Source organism: Rattus rattus, chromosome 17 (genome assembly GCF_011064425.1).
Source record: "Rattus rattus isolate New Zealand chromosome 17, Rrattus_CSIRO_v1, whole genome shotgun sequence".
NCBI classification, from domain to species: Eukaryota; Metazoa; Chordata; class Mammalia; order Rodentia; family Muridae; genus Rattus; species Rattus rattus.
In genome coordinates this window covers 42,429,398-42,450,345 of record NC_046170.1, presented here as the reverse complement: position 1 = coordinate 42,450,345, position 20,948 = coordinate 42,429,398, and the positions used below count along the sequence as shown (strand labels likewise).

Genomic DNA, 20,948 nt, shown 5'->3' with positions numbered 1-20,948 from the left:
CTTGGGAATCCTGCCCCAGGTGATCTGTGGGGTCACAATGGGCAGCCTCTGGGAGGCCCAGACATCAGACAGCTCCTTAAGCATCCTGGCTTCCGGGGCCAGAGCATCTTCCTTTCTACCGATTAATAGCACAGTCTAACGAGCTCTGCCAGGCCTGCAGCAATGTCAGACGTCCACCACTTGATGTCTGCAGGCTGCTGGGGGCCATGTGTGGACACAGGGCTATCATTAACACAGTGGCCCTGGGTGGGAGGGCAGGGAGAGGCAGACAGACGGACGGATGGACGGACGGACGGAGAACTGTTTCTCCACGTGGCCTGAGGGCACATAACCACGGCTCTGAGCAGGTAGGACATCTAAGGTGTCTGGGCAGGAAGACTGAAGCCAGGGCAGCTTTCAGAAGCAGAGCAGGAAGAGGTGTGAGAAGGAGGCAACAATGGGGATAGTCACAGAGGACCAGAAAGACCCCAACTGGGGTGAGACATGGTCAGGGAAGAGAGGCTCCGGGGTCATCTGGGGATGGCCCTGGGTGGCGACAAGGACTTCAAGTGTTCTACCACACACAGCAGTTCCAGGGTGACAGTTCCGGCAGCAGGGACCCCGTCTGGGGTGCTGTAGGCTCCACCTAGAACTGTTGCTCAGCGTCCTACATGGGCTGGGAGCTGTGATGGCTGCAGAAATGTGTGCACACAGACAGGCGACTCGGGTCAGTAGAAAGGAAAGCAGGGACACTCACTGTGTGTCTTTATTTCACCTCTCTTCTCACTGTCACCTCTGACTCTCTGGGGCCTGCCCTAAGGAGAGGCAGAGCCTTGGGCACTGGAGAGCTAGCCACACACTGGCCACAGCCATGTCCTTAGTGCGCTTGTCAGACTGGCACACGCCAGTGACCTCAAGGACCACTGAGGACACTGAGGACACAGCCAGCAGTCAGGGTCACCTGAGCTCAGACAATCAGCCTGGGACTGGGGAAACTCACTTGGTAACTTCATCCTAGTGGTTTGATTCTGGTCAACCTGATTGCAGGGGAGAGGCTTCCATCTGAGGTCTCCGGAGCTGCTCCGAGGCCCACAGCACATGATTGCCAGGGGCTGTTTGCTACTCTAGCCTTGGCCTGGGTGGCTCCTCTGTTCCGAGGGGTAGAACTGCTGGAGCAATTGCTTCTTGTTCACCTTGCCCATCTGGTTCCGTGGGATGGCCTCCACCAGCAGGAGCTCCGAGGGCACAGCATAGGGTGCCAGGACCCCTCTGCAGAGACAAGCACAGTCTGAGAGGACAGCATCCGAAATGTGGGCATCTGATATGCCCAGAAGCCACTGTGCTCACATCCTGTGATGGACGGCAACAGGACCCTCTGGCTTCCTGCAAAGTCAGGCTGGAGGCAGCAGTGACGTGGCTGAGGACACAATGAGAGGAGGGAACACGGGACAGGGCGAGAAAGCCAGCCCTTTGCTCTGCTCCTGCAGCCTGGTGTAACTGCCCCGAGTGTAACTGACCATAGGCTTGCCCACTGCCATTCTCTCCACAGGTGACTCTGGCACAGCAGTGTGGCTCCTGAGACAAGTAGCTTTGGGCCACCATCAGAATTTAGTCAAAGGGAGGCATTCCTTTTGGTAGGAAAAGGCTGCGGGTCCTGGTCTGAGTCTCAGATGGCACTGAGGTAGGGCTGTGAGCCCGGCAGATGTTCCCTGCTCTGCTGCACGGACGACCCAACCAGAGACCATGGGGCAGAACCCCCGCCTGCCCACAAGTTCCACAGAGAAACTGGTCTTGACTTTACCCGGGTTCGAAGGGACACTTCCAGGATTTCACAGGCATTTAAAGTTGAGATACAATTTCCAGTCTTGACAACTCATGGCCTTCTATGTCATCCTTTGTCACCTATGTTCCTACCTGAGCCTGGCTCTCCATGCTCAGGCTGGTGACTCTTGTGTGGTGACAGCTTTCTGAAGTCACCTGCAGTGACTGCTCAGACCTCCCAGCAGAGCTGTGTCTGGGGCACCATGGCACTTGAGCCTTGCTTCTCCAAGCACCCTGGGCTGTGTCCCTTGGGTCTGGATGGACTGGCCTCACTCCCTGTGACTTTATCCCAAGGGCTCCTCCTGAGACTCCCACAAGGGATTACAGCCCTCCCCTATGGTCCCCGCTCTTCCTGGTGCCCTCATCTTTCTCCTCCTGTTCTGTTAAGTTTACCTGGCCTGTGTATTTCTATGTGCAGAAACTAAACCGGGCAGGTTTTTATAGGGAAGTCCAGTGCAGTGTAGTGTGGGGACCGGGTACAAACTACAATTGGCTGAAGTGACCAGTGGGCACCCAGCTCTAGATAGAGGCACAGCATGACCACTGCCTGGCCTCCTGCCCCATCGTAAGTAACAGACTCATTAGTTCCACACAAACCATATGTCTGGGTGGGGCTGGAGAGAGGTGGTCCTGAGTTCTTGTCCCTGAACACAGAGGAAATGTCCAGTCTCAATTGCAGGGTCCGCAGAGCCCCTCCTTGGCTTAGGAATGTTCCTTCTCTGGTACTGCTGGAGACTCTGCAAGTGATACCAGCGTGTAGAAATGCACGTTCCGTGTCGACTGAGATGACAGTAGACACGTGGCACCACGCGGCTGGATTTCTGAGTGTGTAACCTCCTGTTTCTGGTGTAAGTGCCACGCGATCACGATGCGTTGGCTCTTCTGTGAATAGGGCCTAATTTCCAGCACTTGGTTAAGCAGTTTGTGTCTGTCTGACAGGAAACTGGTCTGGGTTGCTTGTCTGGTTTCAGTAGCAGGGTCGTGGGTGCTGTGAAGTAGGTGGGAGAGTCCCTCCTCGCTGGAATGGATTTGTATGCACTTTGGAGAGTGTCCCCTTAGGTGCTCTGGGCCTAGCATTTGCCTTGAGAGTTTTTAGCTGGGATTCAGCTTCACAGACACAGAGCTCTTTAGCCCTGGCTCTTGGGTTAGTTCTGGTAATTTAGGCACGTCACCAGTACTACCCGCTACAGGGAGGACACACTTGGGTCTGTGTGGACCTCCTGACAATCACTGGGCTGCTATGAGGTGAGGCTGTACCTCACAGTAGATGGATAACACAGGTGGACAACACAGGTGGACAACACAGGTGGACACGGGGACACCTGGGTTCTCTCTGCTCCTTCCTGAATCTCCTCCTCCTTCTCATCTTAGCCCAGGCTGTTCTTGAACTTGCTATGTGGCCAAGACTGAGTACATAAACCCCAGGCCTGTGCCACTGTGCCACTTCCCTTTCAGTCACCATGGAGAAAATCTGTTCCTTGTTAGTGTCCTCCCCTGACACTGTCTTCTTTTGGAACACCTATTAGCCAACTGTAACCTCAGGACGAACGCTCTAATCTCTCTCCTTCCTACCACCTCTCTAATGGTAGCTGGACAGCACAGCACTGGGGGCTGAGACAGGGCCAGTAGGGCTCTGGGGGAGAAAGTATGGGCCACCAGCAGCAAGCGGGGGCCACCAATCATGGACGTGGACATCACCTAAGGGTGAGGACCATCAGGGAGCTTAGACACTGCTCCCTGGGGACTGGTTAGGGCTGGGGTTTCCTCGGTTCCCCAACTCCAAGAAACAACTGGTGGGGAGGCTACCTACTGTGGGGACGAAATCCAAGGGGCTACAGTTCCCTTAGAACAGCTTGGCAGTGTCTGGTCATCTTCCTGGCACTGAGCCCTTCTATGCAGCTACAACTCTAAACCTTGACCCCTGGTTTTCAGGTCTTATACTCACCATGAGCCTGAGTGCCCAAGCAAGGAGCCCACAGCGCAGACACAGGCCCTAAGGGGAAGAACTGAGTGCAGGAGCCCCAACTTGAGCCATGGACACAGACCACAGCCTGGGTTTTCAGGCCAACGTGGGCTCTCCATCTAACAACTACTGTAGCTCTCAGCAGCGGATGCCTGGTGTTTTTCTTCTCAAAAAAGTCATTGTTTAATCAAAGCAGTAAGGGCCAAGCAGACTGCTGCCTTAGCTAAGCTACTGAGCTCCAACTGTGATTTTGCGAATCCAGGGGAATCGGTAATTACCCAGCTGTGTGGCCCTGATGAAACAAGGACTCCTGCTGGGTGGGAAGTCTTGTCGGACGGAGCCAAAAATAGTCCTACGCTGAGAGAAGGCAAGTCGGGGTGGGAGTGGTGGGGGGCAAGAGGAGACACAGTAGAGCTGAGGGAACTCAGATCTGAAGAGGGAACCTGAAGGTGTCCTCACAGGCCACAGTGGGAGCTGTGAGATGCCCAGTGAGTCCCCTTCTCTCCTCTGTGTCCTGGGAGGATATCAGAAATTGCCAGGGGCTAAGATGAGAGAAACACAGGGGGCAAAAATGGCCAGTATGGTGGTCATGGTGCACTCAGGAGGCAGTGGCAGGCAGATCTCTGAGTTAGAGGCCAGCCTGGTCGAGAGAGAGAGAGAGAGAGAGAGAGAGAGAGAGAGAGAGAGAGAGAGAGAGAGAGAGAGAGAGAGAGAGAATATGTTCCAGGACAGCCATGGTTACACAGAGAGATCCTGTCTCGTCTTCCTCCCACACCCAGCAAACAAGCTAAGCGTCTATAGGCAGAGTAAGTCCCTGGGTGGAGGAGGGAGCTGAGGACACAGGCACAGGCTCCCGGGCTTTGAAGGCCCCACAGAAAAGTGTGAGGCACCTGGGCCACCCTCAGGGCTTCGGGGTCCAGGCCATTCTGTGGCAGTCTGTGCAAGTTTGGCAGGAGAGGGAGGGGTTACTCAGCGCTGCACTAGATTGTCAGGCAATTTCTGGGGGTCCTCAGCCTCACAATGCTTTGGGCCTAAAAGTTGAAACCAAAATATCTGCTTCTGTCTCAGGAACACAGCCCCCCCTCAGCCTGTTACCGCCTCCCAGGAACACAGCCCTGCCTCAGCCTAGTACCGCCTCCCAGCTTGGTTTGCAGTAGAGGCCCTTCCTTCTGCGGAGCCTGCATTTAATGAGGGAAGAGAGAAAACTACTTACGGGCCACACTGCTCATCTTTCCAGCTTTGTCTATCAAACTTCCAGAATCCAGAATGGCCCACCCAGCCTCCCCGCTCCAGGACAGCCCTTCTGTCCCCAGTTCCAAGATGGTTCCCTTAGATGCCCTAGAACCCCAGACAGTCCCTTTAGCCCTACCTGGCCCACTCCTTGAGATCCCTGTGGGACAGTGAGTGTCCTTCTTGAAGAGCTACCACAGCTGTGACCCGCTGGCCCCATGTCATATCCGGAACTCCAATTACAGCGACATCTGAAGACAGCAGAACAGGTTGGGGATGCCTGGGAAGGTCCTGATGACCACAGGGCGGAGCAGCACTCAGGGATGTGGGGTAATGCCGGCAGTTAGCTGCGTGCCCAAGCCCTTGGAGCAAGACCTGTGGGAATGACCCTCATGGGAGGGGGAAGCATCTCTAGGGGTTCAGCCTGCTCTTGCTTGATCTGCAGAGCAGTGGTGCATTCTGGCCGGGCCTGCAGGCCACTCTAGAGCAGCAGGTAGCAGCTTGGGATTGCCATCATGGAGTGAGTGCAGGGACAGAGGCAGCACAGACACATTTCACAGGTTCCCACTAGCAGGTAGACGAGGGTCCGTAACAGTCTAAACCTTAATAGAGCAGAAGAGGAGGCACTGTGTTTTGGGGCCAGTGCTCTGCTAAGCCTGAGGTCACCATGCACCCACCTGTGATGCTGGGGTGGGCCAGCAGGTGCCGCTCAATCTCCAGGGCGCTGACTTTATAGCCTCCAGTCTTGATGATGTCCACTGACGTACGCCCTCGGATCCAGTACCTATCATCCTTGAACACGGCGGTGTCTCCTGGAAAAGGGTTTCCGTGATAGCTCTGGACAATCTGGTCTCAGGGGACTTCAGTGCTCCTGACTATCACCCTCAAGGTCCTCGGGGACCACGGGCGTATGTGAGCCCCACCATTCCCCCTGTCCAGGCCCACTTCCTGTAGAGGCTGCAAAGTGTCCTTCCCCACTCTCCATCCCTATGACACTGGCACCTGGCCCTGCAGTCAGCAGTGGGGGTTGGAACCAGAATCCATGGCATGCTGGGAACCTACTGGACACTGGAGTCTGAGTGAATATCTTAACTGAGCCACTGTGGGCTGTGTTCCTATCAGAGCAATCAAATGGCACACCGTTTTCAAAGAGCAGCAGTTTGTAGCCTCTGACCCTGACCTCGGCTTCACACAGACACATGCTGCGCACCCTCCCGCACCATCCCCCTCCTCTCCACAAGCCTCATCATCCCACCATGGGAGGGCCTTGGGTGAAAGGACGGCCATTTTCAGCTCCAACATAGGGATGCCCCATGGTAAATGTCTTCCTGCTCTTCTGCACTTGATCCTCGCCGGTCCCAGATATCCACGGTGCTTTTTCCCTAAGTGACATAACTGGCCCACTTGCTCCTTCCACACAGGAGTGTGGGGCTCAGAGAGGTTGTTATGCCCCACAGGAACATTGGTAGTGCCAGGAGCAGGGGCCGGGCCAGAGCACAGGGCTGTGTTTATCTGCACATCGGTGCGGTGTGTGTCCATGCACACACATTGGTACGGTGCGTGTCCATGCACACACATTTGCATGATTACGGCTGTGTGTAGGCAGATGTCAGCAGCAGCCCTGACAGCAGTGCTGAGGCCTCACTGTCTGTTCACACGCTCCCTGCACTCCCTGTGGGTTATTAGCTGGAATAAATCATAAATATTTCATTCTACATCACGCGGTCCGACACGGGAAGGCACCATCCATCACCTCACTACTCCCTGGGACTTGCAGTGCAGGGCACACTCCAGTCTATTAAACAAGACGGATGGGTGGCTTGTACCAGCTCGGAGCTTATTTATGGAGGAGAGAGAAGAGGCTGGCCCCTGAAGCAGGACTGGTGGGTCTCTCTCATGTGGCAGCTCTGTGTGTGGCAGGTGGTAAAAGAGTTGGGTGGGCAGCCAGCCTCGGCCTAGACCAGGACAGGCCTTGGGCAGTACTGATGGAAGGGAAGGGACCCAGCATAGGTTATGGGGCAAACGTGACTCGTCCTGGGTCCTAAGGGACCCTCTATGATCCCTTCCCATGGGTGCCAGTGTCTGTCTGCCTTGGTGTCCCCTCTGTGGCTGGAAGGTACTTGCATCAGCGGTACTGGGAGAAAGGAGTTAACGATTGAGCGCCTGGTCATGACTGACCCTCAAACCTCCTTGATAGGCCGTCCTTTCTAAGCCCGTGATGTGCCACCTCCCGGTCTGTCTACAGAATGACAGAAGCCACACCTAGGTTTTCCCTCTACCAATCCCATGTGCTCGGCTCTGACGGTGCTGACAGTGGAGTCTGAGCCACTGGGGGTGTGGCTTAGCCTCCATCAGTCCTAGCCTTGGAGACAGGCTCTATAAACCTCTCTAGCTGGTGCCTGTCCCCAGGTCACAGGCAGTGCTCCACTCAGACGTCGACAGAGGAAGCACTGGTGGCCCTGGCCTCCATTCCTACTTGGATGACTGGATTCCGTTCTGCTGAACAGTCATGTTCACAGCACAGTGATGCAGGGCCAGGAGCTGCGACCTGCGGAAGGGCCTCCCCACACACATCGTTCCTGTGTGGTGCGCACAGTGGCAGCTCTGTGGCGCCTGCCATGTTTTGTTCTTGGCATTGTCTGAGTCTTGAGGAAACTATTCCCTCCAAGCCACTGGGCGCCCTGGCCCTTCAGAAGCTTGAAGGGCCAACACAGATGCTGATGTCAAGGCCTGGCAAGCTGTGGGGAGCTGTGGGCTGTAAGCAAGCAGCCTGGCATCAGGTTGGGGAGAACCACGGTGTGGTCTCTGTGGTCCCCACACTTGTCCACAGAGTGGCTCCTGCAGGCAGATCACGCATCACAAGTGTAGAAAAGATACCAGGTCAAGGAGGTTTGAAGATAAGTTTATGACCAGAGGCTCAATTCTTAACTCCTTCCTCCCAGTAATGCTGCTACACACGTACTTCCAGCCAGAGGCGACTCAAGGGGACACAGGGTAGTGCACGTCCTCATAAAAACAAAGATTTGGCATTCAGACTGCATGAAGGAGATTATATTGGAGGGGACCCTGATGCTAGTGTCCCCAATGGCAACAGAAGCAGTATCTGGTTTTTCTCATGGCCAGCCAGCCACACAGCTGAGTGTTTTGCTCTAGGGCACTGTGCTGGGTCCTTACATGATATATGGCAGAACATCAGTGTCTCCACACAAGAACTATCCTATATGTGCCCTGCAGTCTCACTATGCTGGGTCCTAGGCTCTCTCCCGAGACTTGGTTTCCTTTTATGGATGGGAGTAAAAGAGAGTGCCTGCTGTTCTGCTCATAATACCCACAAGGCAGAGTTCAGGGGCCAGATCCCCGTCAGGTCACCAGGTCTCTGGGAGGGAGGAGGAGGATGTTACCACCAGAAGAAGGCTGTACTTAGTTAGCAGAAGAGGCTAAGTAGATTGGCACGGGGCTAAGGCCATCTTCCACGACTGCAGCTACCTCAATGGCTGAGCTGTTCCTACACTGTGGTACCAGGAGGCTGGCTCTCTCTGGTCAAGCTACCTCACTGTTTGTGCCTTGGGGAGAAGGCTTCATGTTGTCTCAGAAGAAAGCCCAGGAACCTCCCGGGGTCCTGCGGCCCCGCAGGATCCTGGGAGCTGGCATCTCCAGCAGTCATTCTCATGTGGCTCACATGCCTTCCTCTGGCATTAGTGTGCCTTTGCCTCCTGTCCCTCCCCTCCTGCACTCTCCCTGGCTTGTACCTTCATAGGAAACCCTGGACATCAGTCTCCAGCAGCCTCCTGACATTCTACTGTCCTGAGCCAATCCCTTAGACATTCCCCTAATTTGTGACGTTTGACTTGTTAGTGTGAGGCCATCTTGGCCTCTAGCTTATCCTGGCCTGTTCAGTACAACCCCATCACCAAAGGCCAAAGGGATTAAAGACAGGGAAACCAGGGAAAACAGGCAAAGAAGAGGTTCCAAGCATCCGAGACACCAGGCTGCTGGACCGGGAGTTAAAGACAGAGTCTTCGTTTTGAAATGTACATCAAACAAGTTAAGTAACTTTTACTTTTTATAACCACATATTTGTCAGAAGGCATTGATCTGGATTTAGCCTCCTTGGTCTGACCTGATGTGTGTGTCGAGGGGATTTTGTTCCGACAGAAACAGCATGCAATCAATAAAATCTTATTACATGGATTTATGCGCTGCTTTCAAACCTAGTGCTAGTCCATGTCTCTGCCTTAAACTGTAATTGAAAATAAATCTGTGATACTCAGATTCCGGTTTCTGGATGCAAGAATGGAGAGGGGCAGTGCCTTGTCAGGGAAGCTGCACACCACCTCCTGTGGTCACTTCACTCTGGCTAGGGACCCTGCAAACAATCGCACAGCATTCTCTGCTGAGGACTCCAGGCTGCTGGCCTGGCACGATGCCAGGCAATGCAGGCTGACATCCTACACTTGGGACTCTGCTCCTCAAAGCTCTGGGGACCCAGGACTACCTGTCCTCTTCACGGCTGCCACAGCCCTGTCTCCCAGAGCTTCAATTCCATCTGGGCCTCTCGTCTGACAGAGGAGGTGGCTGAGGTAGGGAGGAAGAGGCATCATGACCCTAACAGAGGCTGTGGCAGAAGGGAGCCAGATGTCACTGGCACCGAAGCAGAAAGCCTCTGAGACCCACGCCTGGGGGCCAGGACCTACAGAGGCACTAGAAGGAGCAGGAAATAAAAGCCAAACAGACATGGTAACTTCCCAGGGTCCTAAACCTCACCAAAACCTGCTGGGACAGTGGCAGACCAGGCACAGCTAGGAAGCTCAAAGACAAATTCGGTTTTAAAGGCATCAATCTTAAAGAGGGGGGCAGCATCAATCTTAAAGAGGGGGGCAGCATCAATCTTAAAGAGGGGGGCAGCATCAATCTTAAAGAGGGGGCAGCAGGAGAGGTTATGTTTTGGAAGTCGGATGCCAGGAAGCAGACAGGCAGGTAGTCGAGAACTGTAGAGCTTGGCAGGTACTCCATGTGGCAAAGAAAGAATGCCCACGTGTACATTATATAGGCCTTGGGCTCTAGATGCTCTGAAAAGGGTACGACAGGCACCTGAGGCCTCGCCAGCCCGAGCTGACCACAGCAATGCTGCATGTGGACTGAACAGGCTGGGAGCTGGGCTCACCAGAGGATGGCAGGGTGTGAGTAACCACGTAGCAATAACAGGTCATCCTCTGTGAATTGGGGTCAGCATCCCTGAACCCACCAGCAGGACTTGGGGCATGATGGGAAGGGGTGTGGTTCTTGTCTCCACTACAGTCCTCCGAGTCTTGGGTTTTCTGGGTTATGGCGGGGCTGGCTGGGCTGTGAAGTCTAAGCTATGGACAGACACAAAACTTGTAAAAAGCTTGCCAACTCCTGCCTGGAGTTCACAGCTCACTGTGCAGGAACAAACCAGGGACACACACTGTCAGCACTCATGGCATTCTAGCGCCGGGTGCATGAGGCCACCGTCCCGCGGACCTGGCCTGTTTCGCCCACACATAGCACCTGAGGCCAGGGACTTGGCATTGGGAAGAAAGTACACAGGATGCCAGGTGCCCTCCTTTTTCTTGTATTCACCAGTCATGAAGGTACTGATGCTTCCCCAATCTCTCAGGGGACAGTCACACAGCAGGGCAAAAGCAGGAAGCTCCACAATCAGAAATGCAGACCCATATACACCTCACTGGCTGGGATGGCGCTCACCAGTCTATGGGAAGACTATTAGTCAATCAACAATTGATTAGAACTAATGATACCCTTGAGAGGTTGCACTGGAGAAGCCTCTCAGCAGAGCTAAGGAGACTCCCAGCAGCACTTGGTACCAACTCTAAGCAAACACGTACAGAACCTCAATGGAGAACTTGGCACGCTCAAGAGCAGAGGGGAAAGGGAAGGCTTCTACCCAAATGGCAGTGCAAGTAGGGATATTCCCACCCCTGCCTGCCTATCCTGGCCAACACAGGTCTTTATCAGTGGGTGGTCTCTCCTAGGCTAAGCTTTGGCTTCTGTGTCTTGCGTCCCCATGGAAACCCAAGCTTGGGGCAGCACAGCCTGTCTGGAGGATTCCAATACCCCCCCCCACACCCAGTACCTTTGGGGTCTTGTTAACTCCTGCCCTCCCTGCTGGCACCCTGCTCTCTCCATAGCACAGCACAGCACAAACTGCCCACCATAGGTAATTACTGTGGTGCATGAAGGCAAGGTTGGCTCCCAGCCCAGACCGTGGCTGATTCCAGTCCTGGAGGCAGACAAGCAGCCTTGGTCCTGACTCATGCACTACCACTCCTACAGGGGGTACGGGTAAAGGTCAACAGGCTACATCTGAAAACCATTTACAGTCATGTTTAAGACACTTTGCAGCCTGGGCCCTCCAAAGGCACACGATGGCCTGGTGTAGATCAACAGGGAAGGGCAAGGTCCCCGAAGTCAGCCACACACAGCCACCACAACAGAGTCCCAGCAGATGGACACACATGAAGCAGGGCACAGATCTGAACGTGGGACAGGGGGGCATGGTAGGCTTGCTCTAGAAGAGCAAAGGTATTTATCACTCCTTCCCCTGTGGCTTAGAAGTTGCTGGTGACTTTCCTCAGATCAGGGTTCTGTTCTCTAGGAGCTCCCCAGCTGGTGTGCCTGTCCCCTTGCAGGTTTCTTAGTAACTATACCTGGTTCCTGTGCATATTAGTGAAATGGACTCATGGTGCCTAGATTCCATCTACTTGGGTGGATGCAGGGATCTGGGTGACTGGCTCTTTAGCCTTGGTGGTCCTCAGGTGGCCCCAGAAGAGTTCGTTTCCTCCTCTTACCCATGGAGGACAGCCTAACTCCAGGCACCAGGCTCGCCCATGTGTTCTAAACAGTTTTGTTGGAAGTCACAGAGCTAGGAGGGCTAATTTTGGCAGCAAGGGAGGCCTTGGCTCCTTTCTGAGTTGCTACCAACCATGTGAGCTCCTCTGCATACTCACTGGGAAAAGAATAATCGCAGAAAGTAAGGTGGAGTCTGTGGAGAAGTGGGGTCAGAGGGGCTACCCTCCTCTCATCCTGACCCAGAGGATGACCTGGGAAAGGCTGTGAAGCTCTTCCCAGGAGCCTGGGGCAGCCTTTCTCCAGTTTATGCCACAATCTGAGTGGCAGGAGGGACAGCTAGGGAAAGGGTTAAGTTTAATTTATCCTGATTTCTACTTAATATCATGCTCTCCCCGTAGGAGCGGCAGCTGTGAGCTGATTGCGTGCTCTCATTATGCAGCCCGGATCGCTAATGGCCTGTGACAAAGCCTTGCCAGCTCCCGGCCTTACCCCCGAGAGCCAATTAAACACACACACTCCCTTCCTGTTTGCAGCACGTTACAATGAAATTAAACTGAATTTCAAAATCGTTTTCTCCTGAAGACATCTCTTTACAATAATTAATGCATGCTATTCCTTTTCAGCAGAAAGGCCCACCCGGAGCGCTCACTGCCCACGTGGCTCCTGCTGCACCCCAGGGCTCCATGAGTCCCAACACCAGTAAAACCTATAGGGCTTGCTCCCTGTGTTTTTAAAGAGAAGAACACAGCCTTTTATCCAGACCTAAACATAAAAGAAGGTGACCACAAAGCAAGTTGGGACCCTGCAGGGACTGTGCAGAAGGCTGCTGGAGGGGCTGCTAAACACAGGATCCACTCAAAAGCAGGGTTTCCTAAGCACTGCATTGGAGGGACAATAGCGGGAGGTTTGTTTCCTCTGGATAGCTGGCTGCCACTAACCAGGCTGTTTACAGAGGAGCACTGGGGTGCCGTGTGTTATATGCTTACCACTCTCCATCCCGGTCTACTGATATAACCACGATATAATCACACCAGGTTCTCCAATACCGAGCTGGTGACATCCTGCAACAGTGGTGTCTGCGGAGCCCGCAGGGCATGCCCAGGTCTCCACTGTGGACTCTGGGCACTCCCTGGAGCTGTTGCTTTGATGCCCCCACCGAGTGAGCGTATACTGGCCCAAGGTAGCCAGGACAATATATGCTTCCAGGGCCACCAGACTGAGGGTCCCATGTGGCAAACTTATAGATTCCTCCTCCTTAGCTACAGACCCCTCTTCTTTCAGATGAGCACAGTACCCACCCAGAGTACATGGCCCCCACAAGCCTTTGCTCCCCAAAAGAACATGGTTGAAACTGCCTCTGTTACACGGGTCAGGATGCCACATGAGAAACAGGCCTTTCTTTTTGAAAAGTATTACCTTAAGAACTAGAAAAGAGGGGCTGGAGAGATGGCTCAGACGTTAAGAGCACTGACTGCTCTTCCAGAGGTCCTGAGTTCAAATCCCAGCAACCACATGGTGGCTCACAACCATCTGTAATGAGATCTGATGTTCTCTTCTGGTCTATCTGAAGACAGCTACAGTGTACTTATATATAATAAATGAATAAATCTTTAAAAAAAAAAGGAACTAGAAAAGAAAGCATATAAACAAAATGTTAAAATACAGAAGGGCAAAAAGAAAAAACGACCAGATGCTGACCTCCTGAGGTCAGTACCTCACGTGATGGTGATGAACTTCAGGTGGAAACACGCCAGCAGACTGACATAGCTGTACGGCCAGCAACTCCAGCACAGCCACATTGTCCTCAGGACATGCGATTCCCACAGGATAAGGAGGGGTCTCAGGACTGACCTCAGGTGAAGTTACAGTACCTGTCGTGTGTCTCCCAGCCATCATGAGCCTACTGCCCTCACCCACGAGCCCCGCAGGCCACACAGACGACACCAAATTGGAATATGCAAATCAATGCCTAAACCAAACCAAACCATGGTAAATGAAACTGCTTCTGACCCCACGGTGGGGAGGGGGATTTACAGAGCAAGAGGATGGCTGTGTGGACAGGAGCAGTGAGGTGCCCAAGAGGAACAGGAGACCTTGACCTCAGGCAGTAGGACCACAACCATCTGTTATCAACAAGGCTTCAGCAATGTGGCCAGCGGGCAGAGGGAGGGCCAGTGTAGAAGCTATCTATGTCTTGAGGACAGGGCTCTAGGCTCCTTGCAGGGTAGTTGTCTCAGACCCTCTTCCGTAGCTGGTACAAGGCTGAGGCACTCAAAAGGGTGTCAAAGAGCCTCCAATGACCTTGGCCTTCAGTGGGAGGTTCTGGAACGCACAGGCTGAGAGGCAGCAACACAGACCAGACCTCCGACACCCAATTCCCTCAGACACCATGGTCCCCTCCAAACACCACAGTCCCCTTCGACACCACAATCCCCTCTGACACTTCACAGCTTTGTCCTACCTGTTCTGAACCAGCCATCTGGAGTGAAAGCACTTTTCGTTTCTTCTGGCTTATCCCAGTATTCTTGAAACACAGACGGTCCCCTAACTAGCAGCTCCCCTTCCTTTTCCTCGAACCCTGGGGTCACCTGAAGAAGGGAGGAGAAACATGCGGTCAGAGCAGGGCAGCACTGGGGTCTCCACTGCTCCTCTACCCCGACTGTTGACCCAGGCAGGTGGCTTCCAATTCTACCACAGACCAATTATTATTATTTTTGAAACCAGGTAGTTGGAAATCTTTGAAAATTATGACCTTCAATGGGCAGACCTCAGTCATGCACAAGCCTTGCCCTGAAGCTGAGGCCAGAGTCTGCCCACTCTTAAAAACTGTTCCTGAATCCATTTCCGCACACTTCTCAGAAGCTGTGAAACATTTACCAGCACTACCCAAGCAGCTGGTGGCTGGCAGCACCCTGGCCTCTGGCATCGCCATGGCCTCTGTGTGTCTTTACCGGAGGGCTTCCGTTTGTGGTCATGCTGGATAACTTGGCTATGGAAGATCACACTTGTGCCTTGGACGTAATGCTTGAGGCCAGTGGTGAATGATGGGGTTGCTGCCCAGCATGTCCGCTAATTTACACTTCTCATTGTTATTAAAGTATGAGCCTTCCACTTCTTTTCTTGAGGCAGGACCTTGCTCTGTAGGACAGACTCACCTAGAACTCATGATGTGCCCGCATGCGACACTGGTGGGGGAAGGAGCCTGCTGACAAACCTGACGACCTAAGTTTCAACCCTGAGTCCCATTTTGCAGGAGACATCCACTCCCACAAGTTGTCCTCTGACTCCACCTGTACGTTGTGTCACACATGGGCACATGAACCAGTGTGTACACACGCACACATATGCACACACACAAGTAGGGCCGTTTTCCTGCCACTATGAGGCACAATGATGCAAATCCTAACTGAAGAAACAGTGCAAGAAAAAGAAATGAATAAGAAATTGAAAATAAAAGGGCTGCTATTTGCAAAGGATGTGATGCATATGTGAAAATTCCCAATGTGTTTATTACAAACTCAAGTCAAACAATGTCCGTGAACTATGGGCGAACTTAGCCAAGTTACTGGAGGATGCCAGGACGGCTGCCCAGAGCTAGCTGCTCTGCTACAGATTATCCAGGAACAACTAGAACCAGCACTTGCACCCACAGGGTTATTTGAGAGGGAAGATAAAGAAAAGGAAAAGAGGAAAAATAAGAAACATTCAAGTATGTCTAACGACCATGACAACACCTGCTTGCTGAGGACGGTGCACACAGAAGGTGGTCAGACCGAAGTGAAAAGCTCACCTGTCCATGGATTGGGGCTTAGTGATTAGTAAGTCTCCCCCAGTGATGGACAGGTGTGATATAGTTCCAATTATGAACCCCAGATGACTTGTTGTAGATATACATAAGCTGGGTTTTGGACTGAGGGGCTGGGAAGATGGCTCAGTGGATAAGCCCTTGCTGTGCAAATGCCAAGTGTGGTTATGTGTATCTGTACTGCAAGCATGTGATCATGTGTATCTAATGCAAGCATGTGATCATATGTATCTAATGCAAGCATGTGATCATGTGTATCTAATGCAAGCACCCAGTAAGATGGGAGTCGGAGACAGGAGGATTCTTGCAGGCTCCAGGGCCAGCTATCTTGCTATAAATGGTAGAGAACGAGAAGTCCTGCAAGATGGAGACAAGAACCAACCCCTGAGGTGCTCCTCAGGTCTCCACATGCAAGCATAACAAACCGGTACGTGCGAGTATACGGGCCACTTGCTGAGTAGGTACAGGTCCTGGATGTGACCCCCAGCACTGCAAAATCTAAGCCCCAAAATTAACATTTGTAGTTAAAGTAACCGAAAGCAAGGGCTTGAGCTCTGGAGCCACACCACACTCTTAGACAGTGTAACACCACAGGCATGAAGGTAGCACGCTGCCGGCCGGCAGTGCCCAATCCACTCAAGTGTAGCTTACGTTCACCAGGGTTTCGAAGTAAGTTAATGAGGGAAGTCTTTTTTTTTTTTTTCCATTAGACAGAGTTCCAGCCTGATAGCCATATACAAAAATAATAGTGACCTCTTCACATACTAGGCAAAGTACACCTCAGACACAACCACAGGCTTAACCCCAAATAAAATAAATAGAAAAAACAAAAACAAACCCAAAGCAGTCTTGACCAAATTACAATCTGTAAGACACAGGAGACTTAAAAGACAAACCACAGACGGAGAATTGGCAAACCGTGCGTCCAGACAGAACTCTTCAAATAGTCCTCTTGTGCCCTGCTCTGAGTCTGCAGTGATCGGGACGGGCTAAACATCACCTAGAGCAAACCACACATGTGCCCCAACCGAGTTCTTTCCCTAGGTCTGGTTCTCAAATGCTGGTGACAAACCAGGTAAAAGGAAACAACAGAAACACCCCTAACATTCAGAAAACATAAAACGGTCTGAAGCCCAGGGCTGACTCTGTGGTGGAGAGCCACTGGAGTTAGACATGTGCTAGGACTGTAAGTGCTGGGTGCTGACAGCATCCAGGCTGATGGTCAGGAGCAGATTGCAAACAATGGAGGAGACAGAACCTATTGGTGGGAAGCAGCCCCGCCCCCTCCAGGAACCTTTTGCGCAGCTCTCAAATAAACTGTGTCACATCATACAAGAGCAGGCCCCTCCCAGGCAGGCACTGACCTCAGAGACAGAGATCTTAGCTACACAAGAAAACCTCGAAATTAACGTTTATCACAACTAACTCATCAAGACCAAAGTCTGGAAACAACTCGTGTTGGTCAGCTTTTTGGCTGCTGTGACAAGTTTCTAAGGGAATAGGGGACAAAGGAATTATGCTGCCTCCCTTGCGGTTTCCAGGCTTCCTGATCCAGGATAACCTTGCTCCTCAATTCTGGACCCGTGGTGAGTTGTCCCAGTGGAAGCTGAGTGGGGCAGGGCTGTCCACCTGACAGTGACCAGGAAGCAGAGAGGGAGGGGCTGGGACAGCTGGCCCTTAGTGACTCATTTCCCCCAAGCCGACTCTATCTCCCAACAATGTCACTGTGCCATGATTCCATCAGGGGCTGAATCTATTGATTTGATCAGAGGCCTTGGGGTCCACCAACCTTCTAAAGCCCACTAGCTGTCATCCAAACCCCCAACAGATCCTTCTGGAGACACCCCAGACTCAAATCACCACACAAACAAATGTCTCATAAACAGCAGTTAGTGAATGCCCACCACACGGACATCGCTTTGTAGCCAAAAAAAAAAAAAAAAAAAAAACCAAAACCACACACATCACACCTGGACGTGTTAAGGCTTTGCTTCCAATGTGACTCCCCGGGGATTGACCTCATGATTGATGTCTGGGAGGAAGCAGGCTTGAATGGAGACCAGGGGTGGGTGCTGGAAGGACCTCTCACCATGGCAGAGGCTCTGAGCGCTGCCAATGTACTCTACAGACGAGGTAAGCCCACAGCATGCTCATTTCAGGCCTCTTGTCCTCCCAGGTGTCCTCACTGTCTTCAGATCCACACGTCCCAATAATGCCATCTGACTCGTCACCAGCTGTGTTGTGGCACCAGGGCCATCCCTGACATCTCTCCGTGCACAGCTACCTTACGGTAAACCCACTTCCCTCTCAGATCCCCCTAGGGGCCCCGCTGAGTTCGAAGATCTCACAGCAGCTTTCCCAGTCACGTGGTTTAGTCAATCTTGCTGGTAAGCATCACCTGTGTGAAAGCCACTGCACGAGCTCTGTTCGACTGGCGTGGAATAGCACACAGGCTAACTCAGTAACAGAAGGCTCGGCTCTACACAGCAGCACTGTCCTCCCGTGGCTAGAAGGCCCGTCCGTGTAACCCTACCATGTGCGACTTTAGGATCCCGTGAGAACTCAAACATGGTGAAGTCATGCTGCGTCCACAGCCAGCTATACAACGACACCTGAAGACACCCCCTCCACCCCGCGCCCCACACAGCAAATCAGCGCCCGGCACATGCAGCAGGCAGGCAGCAGGGATGGGATCTTTAGCCAGGGCATCACCGTGAATCTTAATTTCAGCACCACACAATAAGAAACATGTATTCGGGTTGGGGATTTAGCTCAGTGGTAGGCGCTTGCCCAGCAAGCACAAGGCCCTAGGTTGGGTCCTCAGCTCAAAAAAAGAACAAAAAAAAAAAAAAAAAGAAACATGTATATTCCCAGGCAAGCGGCATGAACTAGAGGCTCACCCGCTTATTAACCCCGAGATGCATGTCTGCCCCTCCCCCAGCCGCAGCAGGATGCATTTCTGAAATGTGGCTGTGGTTCTGAAATATAGAAACCGTGGGCTCCTGAGGATGCACAGTATCATCCCACTGGTGCCACCAGCTTTCCTGAAACCAGCAGCTATCACAGCATCAGCACCCACAGACAGAGCAGTCAGGGTCCTCAGGACACTGGCTCCCCAAGACTCTCAGTTCAATCCTGCTGTAAACCCAGGCAAACCTCTCCTCAGGTTCCTCAAGCAGGTTCACCATGTCCGAGGTTATGGAGACAGAGGCCTACCAATCCTGACTGGACTCAGTGCACAGCCCAGCTGTGGCATCACAGTGGGAGCACGCTTAGCAGTCACGAGAAACAAACACTCTACTCCAGGGAAAAGAGCTGGGTTCCCTCAAGTCTCCCAGCCCAGCCTTTAGTTACACGGTCTTCTCCCCACCTAGATCTGCTTTTGTGATTCCACGTGTGAAGTCACGGCATGAGCCTTCAAGTGCCTGGTCATCTCACTCACTCCCCAGTACTTCCCATGTTTCCCCAAATGACAGCACATCTCCCTTTTTGGGATCAGGTCTCATCATATAGCCCTGACTTGGAATTCATAATGCTACTGCCCCAGACTCCTGAGTGCTGGGCTTATAGGCACGCACTGACATGCCCAGCATGTCCCCTTTAAAAGGCTGAACGGTCCTCGCCTTCTACTGTGCACACTGGGTGGATCTGTGCGGTCTCTTTATTGAGCTCTACGCGAGCTGATGCTATTCACTGGCTGTTGGAAGTGTTGCAGCAAACACGGCATGGTCTGTCACATTCCAACCTCCCCTGTATCTACACAGAGGTGGTTGGAACTTGTCCTTTCTTTTGTCCCTTTCTGATAACCCTCCACACTACCTTCCATGATGACTATATTACTGACTTACGTCCCCACGGTGAGCTCAGGTCCCCTTTCTTCATCCTCACCATTATGCTTTTGATGGCTGCCAGTCTAACAGAGATTAGTCACATTTATTTTGGTCTTTGCTTGGGTTTCCTTGACAACTGGTGATATTAGTATTTTCTATACACTTGACCAGTGTTTGCCGTTCTGGGAGAGGTGTCTAGGCCTCCTGCCCTTCTCAATGGGTTGCTTATTTCCTTGTCAGTCCGCAGAGTTCCTTCTAGGTTTCAGATGCTAGTTCTTATCAGATGCGTGGTTTACGAGAGGTTTTTAATGGTCAGCTTTCTAAATTAACCTGATCCCAGAAATTGATTTTTGCTTTTGTCTGCTGTTTCTGAAGTTTTATCCAAACACCTTTGCCTAAAACACTGTCACCGATCCTTCTGCCTTCTTGTAGTCAAGGTTGCTGGTGCTACACTGAAGCATCTGTGACTTGGACCTGGTTCTTTTATCCAGTCAGGCTTTGTTGGAGGTTTGTTTTTGAGTCAGTAACTCAGTGAGTGTCCCAGACTTGCCTTGAACTCACTGCACTTGCTCAGGCTGGCCTCAAACACACATGCCTCCTGCCAACCCCTCGGAAGTGCTGTGATGACCATGGACAGCACCCCTGCTTCTGGTCTTGTCTTTCTGTATCTGGGCATCTGGTTTTCTCAACATTCATTGATGAGACAGCCTTCTTCCTTAAATGTCTTCTTGGACTTTTAAAAATTTGAAACACCCACTACAAACTGACTTCGCCGTTGTGCTGGGCCACACATCAGACTCTTCTCTGTGGCAGTGCTGTCTCCCTGTGGCCACAGTGGCCTTTTGCAGATTTTAAGGGCAGGCAGTTCAAGTCCCATAGCTTTGTTCGGTTTGCTAAAGGTGCGTGGGTTACTGGGGCCATTTGTCGTCCTACACAGACGTTAGAGTAACTTCTGGTTCTGTGATGGTGTCCTTGCTGTTTCATAAGGGCCACACTAACTATGCAAAACATTTTCAGTATCCATTTAAGTATGGCCTTAAAGATTTATTTTTATTTATTTTATATAAGTGAGTGCACTGTAGCTGTCTTCACACACCACAAGAGGGCGTCAGACCTCATTACAGATGGTTGTGAGCCACCATGTGGTTGCTGGGAATTGAACTCAGGACCTCAGGAAGAGTAGTCAGTGCTCTTAACTGCTGAGCCATCTCTCCAGCCCCTATTTTTATGTGTTTTTCTACTATATGTGTGTGTATAACAGTTTGTCTACATGCATGTATGTGCACCCCATGTTTGGAGTATCCTCAGGGCCAAAAGAGGGCACTGGATCCCCTGGAACTGGAGTTACCTATGTTTGTGAGCTGCCACTCAGGTGCTGGGAACCCAGCCCAGGTCCTCTGCAAGAGCAGCAAACGTTCTTAGGAGTCAAGCAATCTCTCCAGTCTTGCTCTTTTCAGTTCTTACCAATGTCTTATGGTTTCTGCTATAG

At 52.2% G+C, this 20,948-nt stretch overlaps 1 protein-coding gene and 1 non-coding gene across 3 annotated transcripts in view; one reads left to right on the top strand and one right to left on the bottom strand.

Annotated features, from left to right (window-relative positions):
• Positions 1-713: 713 nt before the first annotated feature.
• Positions 714-20,948, bottom strand: part of Acsf3 (acyl-CoA synthetase family member 3) — a 39,430-nt gene continuing 19,195 nt past the window's right edge. For both annotated transcript variants that reach the window (XM_032887792.1, XM_032887791.1), the window contains 4 exons: positions 14,286-14,412; positions 5,671-5,805; positions 5,133-5,244; positions 714-1,248 (listed from right to left, as the gene is read on the bottom strand). In XM_032887792.1, coding sequence (XP_032743683.1) covers positions 1,104-1,248; positions 5,133-5,244; positions 5,671-5,805; positions 14,286-14,412 — 519 coding nt within the window. In that variant the 3' untranslated portion in view covers positions 714-1,103. The remainder of the gene's footprint in view (positions 1,249-5,132; positions 5,245-5,670; positions 5,806-14,285; positions 14,413-20,948) is intronic.
• LOC116886800 lies at positions 16,573-16,701 on the top strand. The gene has a single exon (XR_004386187.1). It is a non-coding gene; the product is annotated as a small nucleolar RNA SNORA72 (small nucleolar RNA).